Source organism: Limulus polyphemus, unplaced genomic scaffold (genome assembly GCF_000517525.1).
Source record: "Limulus polyphemus unplaced genomic scaffold, Limulus_polyphemus-2.1.2 Scaffold3424, whole genome shotgun sequence".
Lineage (NCBI taxonomy): Eukaryota > Metazoa > Arthropoda > Merostomata > Xiphosura > Limulidae > Limulus > Limulus polyphemus.
In genome coordinates, this window is record NW_013669034.1 from 45,782 (window position 1) to 54,674 (window position 8,893).

General features: G+C 32.4%; 1 protein-coding gene across 1 annotated transcript in view; it reads left to right on the plus strand.

The window, feature by feature from the left end:
* LOC106469320 overlaps positions 1-8,682 on the plus strand; it is a gene marked incomplete at its 5' end in the record, with an annotated part of 37,271 nt that extends 28,589 nt beyond the window's left edge. Inside the window, 2 exons of the mRNA XM_022397810.1 lie at positions 888-999; positions 7,467-8,682. Coding sequence (XP_022253518.1) covers positions 888-999; positions 7,467-7,597 — 243 coding nt within the window. The remainder of the gene's footprint in view (positions 1-887; positions 1,000-7,466) is intronic.
* Between the last annotated feature and the right edge of the window lie 211 nt (positions 8,683-8,893).

Here is an 8,893-nt window from a genome sequence, read left to right on the forward strand (position 1 = left end):
TCCTTGTCCTAATTTAGTTGTTCAGGCTCAGGTGAAACCTCTTATATCTTTGTCCTAATTTAGTTGTTCAGGCTCAGGTGAAACCTCTTATGTCTTTGTCCTAATTTAGTTGTTCAGGCTCAGGTGAAACCTCTTATGTCCTTGTCTTAGTATAGTTGTTCAGGCTCAGGTGAAACCTCTTATGTCCTTGTCCCAATTTAGTTGTTCAGGCTCAGGTGAAAACTTTTAACTCCTTGTCCTAATATAGTTGTTCAGGCTCAGGTGAAACCTTTTAACTCCTTGTCCTAATATACGTGCTGGAAAGTAGTATGCTGGTGGTAGAGCGTCTTTAACACTGTCCATTTATTTATACATATTTTATACGCTTTAAATGAATCATAATAATATGTTTTAATACGTAATATTAGTATCCTTCTGTTGTTAATGTAACACTAGACCCTTCGTTCTTTAAACTTTGGCAAGGTTGAAAGTAGAGATACAACTAAATGACCTGTACCGATCATGCGCAGTAAGAACACAATGCTCATTTCATTTCTCTTTGTCATTTATGTTCGACTGTAATAATGTAATCTGTCCATCAGTTGTTGTTATTAACTTTGTTACCAGAAGTAATGAGATTTGACCCTTATAAAATGAACAAAGTTTGGTGGTCAATATGAATACAAAGTTCACATATTAATCTATATAGTTGACCAATCTAATATTACCATGTACTGATTTGTATTTATATAAGGTTAACTACAATGCCCTGTGAACGTAGTCGCTCCAGCACAATTTATATATTGTTTATTATCTTAACGTCTATATTTTTATTGATTGATTCAAATCTGGTTAATGAAGCTAGAGTTTAGACATATTTATTATTTGTTTTTTATGATGATTTGTAGGCTTTTACAGAAGAAGAAAAAGTGTTGTATATGTCCAGTAGCGCACAGACGTGTGTACGGACCGTTAATCTATATAACAGTGAGAATAAGGTGTTCAGCATTATGAATAAAGGTAACATTTTGATCGTTCTACTTCATAGAAATGGTACCAGAAATAGTTGTCAGTGCTGAACCAGAACTATAAAAACATAGACTAACTTATAATAGTTCAAAATATGAGTTTTATATGGTCTTATGAGAACAGAGAGTTGTGAGTTTTATATGGTCAGTGGATTATGATAACAGAGAGTTGTGAGTTTTATATGGTTAGTGGATTATGATAAGAGAGAGTTGTGAGTTTTATATGGTCAGTGGATTATGATAAGAGAGAGTTGTGAGTTTTATATGGTCAGTGGATTAAGATAACAGAGATTTTTGAGTTTTATATGGTCTTATGAGAACAGAGAGTTGTGAGTTTTATATGGTCAATAGATTATGATAACATTATTTTTTTTAGTTTTATGTGGTCAGTGCATTATGATAACAAAGAATTGTGAGTTTTGTATGGTCTTATGACAACAGAGAGTTGTGAGTTTCGTATGGTCAGAGGATTATGACAACAGAGAGTCGTAAGATTTATATGACCTGACTAGTTATTTTGATAAAATCGAGTTGGGACATCCGATGGTATAAACTTCTTTAAAGAGTGTGATTTACTTGAAAAAGTGAACAGCTGGGAAATTAAATATTCATAAATATCAGGATCCCAAGGCTTAAGTACTTTTTAAGGTTCCTTACCTACCGTATCCTCCCAAAAAATGCCTGGCAACTATATAGGCACAAACAGTTAGAGTAGAGGCTCAGGCAGTTCAGTCCTGCGTTCTTAACGTGTCATTTACCCAGTAAACTAGGGGTGTATCCCATATGAAGTAAATGTTCTAACCTTTTGTGTTTTAGGACTATTCGTTGCAAGATACTGTTACTGGTGTTATATTTTTAAGCCTAACTACTATATGTTGAATAGTTTATGTTTTACGAGAAAAACATAATTAATACGAGAAAGATATGTATTACGTAGTCTTAAATCTATGCATATTTTCTTTAATACACTCTGCTCCTAGTGTAAGAAAAAAGGCTATTTCTGTTATAATGCTATGTTAGGCCTTCCGAAATTGAGAATTTTAACATGCAAGCTTTTATGAACAGGATAGAATAACTGTATATGTATTCTTTGCTAGTCAGTAATAAACTAAATATGTATTCTTTGCTAGTCAGTAATAAACTAAATATGTATTCTTTGATAGTCAGTAATAAACTAAATATGGATTATTTGTTAGTCAGTAATAAACTACATATGGATTATTTGTTAGTCAGTAATAAACTACATATGGATTATTTGTTAGTCAGTAATAAACTACATATGGATTCTTTGCTAGTCAGTAATAAACTACATATGTATTTTTTGCTAGTCAGTAATAAACTACATATGGATTCTTTGCTAGTCAGTAATAAACTACATATGTATTATTTGTTAGTCAGTAATAAACTACATATGGATTTTTTGCTAGTCAGTAATAAACTACATATGTATTCTTTGCTAGTCAGTGATAAACTACATATGAATTCTTTGCTAGTCAGTAATAACCTACATATGGATTCTTTGCTAGTCAGTAATAAACTACATATGGATTCTTTGCTAGTCAGTAATAAACTACATATGTATTCTTTGCTAGTCAGTAATAAACTACATATGTATTCTTTGCTAGTCAGTAATAAACTACATATGGATTCTTTGCTAGTCAGTAATAAACTACATATGGATTCTTTGCTAGTCAGTAATAAACTACATATGGATTATTTGCTAGTCAGTAATAAACTACATATGGATTATTTGCTAGTGAGTAATAAACTACATATGGATTCTTTGCTAGTCAGTAATAAACTACATATGGATTATTTGCTAGTCGAGTAATAAACTACATATGGATTCTTTGCTAGTCAGTAATAAACTACATATGGATTCTTTGCTAGTCAATAATAAACTACATATGGATTATTTGCTAGTGAGTAATAAACTACATATGGATTATTTGCTAGTGAGTAATAAACTACATATGGATTATTTGCTAGTGAGTAATAAACTACATATAGATTATTTGCTAGTGAGTAATTCTAAAATACAAATGTGTCATTATGCAATTTTTGTGAAAAACATTTTTTTATTAGTGTTACTTGTTTTACATTTGACGTTTATAAAAAGTTTAATCCGGATTACTTTCCTACTGTTGTATCAGATAACATACCGAACTACAAAATATACGATCCAAGGTTGGAGCCCACAATATACTGCTTAACACGCTTCTACTTTCAGTTTTGGGCTTATTAGAAATAGTAAACACCAAATGTGCATCCTTAAGTATTATTGGACTTATTACAAATACTAAACACCAAATGTACATCATTAAGTATTCTCGGACTTATTACAAATACTAAACACCAAATGTGGATCATTAAGTGTTCTCGGACTTATTACAAATACTAAACACCAAATGTGCATCATTAAGTATTCTCGGGCTTATTACAAATACTAAACACCAAATGTGCATCATTAAGTATTCTCGGACTTACTACAGTAACGTGCTTACTAGTTTCAATAGAAACAGAAATGTTTTGATAAAAATAAAAAAACAGCCAGTACATCTAAACTGATAATTTTGTGTTCGATATTTTAAGACTAATATTATTCAATTCAGATAATTATCTGTATACTAATAGATAATATCTATTAATGTTTTAAGACACACAATGAATATTTTTAGCTATATTTAACATAGAGCATATAAGAATATAAGGCTTAGTAATAATACTAGTATTCGTCTTTGATAAAGACTTTTCAGCTGAAGATCAGTAACGGATGAACGCATGTTGTTTCAATGATCTCAGTATACGAGAATCTTCGGCGAATCTTCACCTAAATTGTTGTTGTTTTTTCAAATATACCATGCATCAGCTTTCTCCAAACATAAGTACTGTTGCTGGCATCCATCAAAACGCCCACTGTTATTGTGTTGTTCTCAGGTGCTGATTCCCTTCCAAGTAAACATAGTAACTGCAGTAACAAAAGGAACAGGAGAAGATGTAATGCAAGGATAAAATTGACTTTCTGTCTTTGACTAAGCTGGAAAAAAAAAGAGGCTAGACATAATGTAAACGCAACATGTATAAAATTGAAGAAGAGAAGTGCACACAGACTACAGACAGAACTACTCTCTAGCTGTTGAGAGTTCATAAATCTCTTTGGAATCCCTATGAAATTTTGAGAACATTTGAATAAGACCCGGTGAGTTGAAACTATATAGAAGAAAAACAACGTCGTCTTTTACACAGGGCACGCACTACTTTCATCATGCTGGCCCTTCTATAACAAAAAATCTATATAAAACAGGTATTTTTTCTATATGAACAAGTATAGATAAAACAGGTGTTTCTTCTATATGAACAAGTATAGATAAAACAGGTTTTTCTTCTATAAGAACAACTATAGATAATGCAGGTGTTTCTTCTATATGAACAAGTATAGATAAAACAGGTGTTTCTTCTATATGAACAAGTATAGGTAAAACAGGTGTTTCTTCTATATGAACAAGTATAAATAAAACAGGTGTTTCTTCTATAAGAACAAATATAGATAATGCAGGTGTTTCTTCTATAAGAACAAATATAGATAAAACATGTGTTTCTTCTATAAGAATAAATATATATGAAACAGATGTTTCTTCTATAAGAATAAATATATATTTTCAAGATAATAAAACCATCGCAGGTGTGTGTGTTTTTATACATGTCTTACAGTAATTCCTGTACGCTGAATCCGAAAACGGTATCCATTTGTTTCCATCACGTACAGATTTTTCACAAAACGCATATGTACTTTACATATACTTTTCATTGAAATCGGGTCATATTTGGTTATGCTTAAATGTTGACAACCACAGGCCACATGACGTGTCATTTCTGGATAGTATTTGCTTATGCGTGCATTAGTTTTTTTTTCAATATTACTTATTCGTCGCTATGGCAACAAGAGCTTGTGTAAATGACCCAAACATATTCTGTTATACGTGTGGTAAATTTACTGTAAATATGATCTAAGTAAGAGTTTTTTCTTTCTGATTTATAAAAAATCCTTACGTGATAGAAAAAAATTAATATTAATTTCGAATTTTGCGTAGCTGAATTATGGAAAATCCGTTATTGAAATCAAAACAATTTTTATGAAGTTTAACTTTTCAGGCCTGTGTAATCAGACAAGCGGAAGGGATGGCTCTGATTTTTCATCGAAATAGTATCTTAAATATCTCCTCAGTAGGTCATCAGAACTTTACAGTACTATACAGTGTTCCTTTTATAACCATATTTATGTAATGACTGAGTCACAGTCCTAGGAATGTCTGTAAATATCATAAATGTTTGAATTTCTTGTTCTTTTTCTCCTTCTTTTTTATTACATAATAACTCAAAAAACAAAACAATGATGTTAATCAATTTCACTGAGGTGACATAGTTTAGAACGGAGTATCCGCTTTTATAAGTATTATTAACTAGTAGTAATTTAAAAATATCATAATTCTAGTGTAAACAATGTTATCATTACTCCCTGAAGTTAGCTTTCTTACAAACATCTGGTGTTCCTTTGAAAAAGCTTAAGTACAGGGTGAAACAGGAATTACCAGCCAATAATAGATAAACAATAACTATTACAGTTGGAACCTCACTGTATTTCGAACTTGGATATAATTTGTTTTTATTTTGTTCTTGTATAACAAATCACTTGATGACTTCTCAATTCAGATGTCCTATTTTGTCTGTAATGGATCAAAGTTACATTAAAATTGATTTGAAACACTTGATGGCTTCTTAATTCAAATGTACTATTTTGTTTGAAATGGATCAAAGTTAGATGACAAGTTTCACAGAATTATAACTAACAGAATGAGCAGGCATTTTACAGATGGGCTGAATGATCAGGTTAAATCCACCAGTATTCAGACTACTCTTCCGTTGGAGTTATTGACTAGAGTGAGAACAATCAACTAGTAGCACCCGTCGCCACAAGGGATCTACGATCTGATGAACATTATTGGCTGATACGTTTATAACGCGCCCAAGTGCGAAGCATTTTCAGCTGAATCACATTCTGAACTTTAGACCCTACGTTCCGCAGCCCGACATGCTAATCATTTGGTTAAGCTCGGTCTTTGTTTGTTAAAAGATTCTGAACAAATAGTGATATTTTTCGGTGACGGGATCCGAACCTGCGTCCTGCAAACCGCATGTCGATTGCGAAGCCATAGAGAGAACGACAGACAGATAGATGTAACTTTTATCGAAGATCAGCTTTTTTTAAAGTTATGAGAAATTTAAGCACAAATCCTAGTATTCGTAGTAGTTTCTTTGCTGTTTTTTTTTTACGTATGATTTAGCGTTTGTGATAACAACAGACGAAATATTAGAAGCCACTGTTTACAAATTTTGATCTTTTGACATTCTGTCCTACCTATTGTATTAATCACTGTAATGAACGTTTAACGTATCTAAGCAGTTTGAATGTTACAAAATCTCGCGTAAAATGCGAAATTGAAAAATTATAATAGTTTTGTGGAATATATTTAAAATGGAATAATTCATCTGATATACGTTTTAAAAACCTTTATTTAAATTTGACTAATACATTTAAATTAGATGTATCAAAACTGAAACGCACGTGTGCTATTTGCAGTACCATAAAACTACATTTTGCTAATGATATTTTAATTTGCTTCTATTTTTGTTGTTTTCCAAAGAGAAACTTCTTTAAAGATACTTTTTGTTAATTTGACAATCTAAAAAAAAGCTATATTCCACCATCTCTAATTTTGAACTACTGACAAGAGGGCAGCCAGTCAGAAGCATCATTCAACCAAACATCCACAATAAGGGTATGACTGCTACTCCTATAACAGACTCAAAGCTTAAAGTGCGAGAAATATTTTCTGGTATCGTACGGATTCGAATGCCAGTTCAAAGTTCAAAGCTTTATCATAGGATTAACCCGTGCCCAAACGAATATTAAGCGACGATTTTGATATTTTCAACCTGAAGGACACCTTATATGCGCATGAACAATATCACCATTTTAATGCATTCACAACTGAAATTACGATGTTTCTTTCGTAGTATAGTGAGGCGGTTCTTGTCCGCAGCCCATTACGTAAACCAATAGGCCACACACACACAGCCCATATAATATTATGAAACACCGACTCTTCTCTAATTCCTTCAGGGCTTTTTGAATGTTAGAACTCTCATTTTGCTTTCGTATGGTACTTTTCTTTGAATTAATAAAAATTGGAAACTATTCAATAGTGAAGTTGTGTTCATAATACATGCAGTTGTAGACTTTTACTTTAATGATAAAATGGTTTTTGTTTTAGTTCTATTGGAAATTTGGTTAAACAAATAGTATTGTAGCCTGCTGGGCACAATCTGGACCCATAATACGTGCTACAGTTGGAGCTGTGTTATTGTTAAATAGTTTATTATTGTTATTTATTTATTTAGGTGGATGCAGTGAGACAGATGGTGGAGGAGCAGTGAAGCCATCATCCGTTCATCTGTTGGTCCTCCTACTTGTCGTTCATTTTCTGAATCTGACGTTAATGGACCACAGCAGTGTTGGTGAAGACAAATAGTCCAATCATGTCGGTGGTGTCAATATTTGGTGGCTGTGAAGCTGTGATCATAGATGTTATTGAGCTGTGCATGTCCCAATACACACGTCTCTATTTGTTGTGGCACACTTGGACCACATCGTACGCCATTAAACTTGAGAACGAGTATTTTTGGTTTGTTTTTATTGGTCGACTGCTTGAATGTCCTCCCATTTTCAGGACCATAAGTATACATATTATTGTTGCTAACAATGTCTCCTGCTATATGCTATTTATGGAAGACGTACACATCCTATTATCTAAAAACTATTCAATAGTAAAGAGAAATATTTTTTGTTACCAGTAAAGCATGGTAACACATAGAATTGGTGTATACTATGAATAACATAAGAAAGTTTTAAAAGAAAATCGTGCAAGTGAGTCTAATTAAACTAATGACAGCCGATTTTTTCAAACTTGCCCCCAGTGACTCAGCGGTAAGTCTGCAGGCTTGCGACCCTAAAAATTGGGTTTCGATACTCGTGATTGCCAGAGCACAGTTTATTTGTTTGTAGTTAAGCACAAAGCTACACAATGGGCTATCTGTGTCGTGCCCACCATTAGTATAAAAACCCATCTTTTGGCGTTATGATTCCGCACACACATACTGCTTAGCCACTGAGGGGTGGGGGGTAAGCAGAGTCCAAATAGCTCATTGTGTAGCTTTGCGCTTAAAAGCAACCAAACCAAATTTTTCAAACTTAACGTACCCTAAATGATCAGCGATAAATGGTTCTGAAAAACATCTTAAACGATAACAAATGAATTAATTTAGTCTTGTAGATCTTTAAGTGTACATTGTGGAGCCTGTTTTGTAAAGATCGGGCATTGGTTAATGTCGAAGCAAGGCAACCTTTTTCATTTTTATAACCATGACGAAAAGATAAACCACATATTACTTTTTTAATTTTATCTCAACTTTGGGGAAAAAGTTAGTGCTTTGGGAAGTGGATTTTATATTTCATACATTATACTATCATGTTTCAGAAGTTATCTCGAAAGAGCATGTTAATATCATATGTATTTATTTAGACCTATTTTATAAAACGATGTAACTGCTCTTCTTACATGGTTTTTCCTATCTTTTGAAACAAAGAAAAACAACAATCTTTGAGTCAATTTTCATTGCTGTTTTTTTTTTCTTTTTAGAAATAACACACAAATTTCATCTCTTGAATAGTTTCTTACTTGTTGAAAGGCTTTCCTTAAGATTTATCTCGATATTAAGTGCAAAACTTAATATCAAAAAATACTTTCTATTCATAATTAATTGTAAGC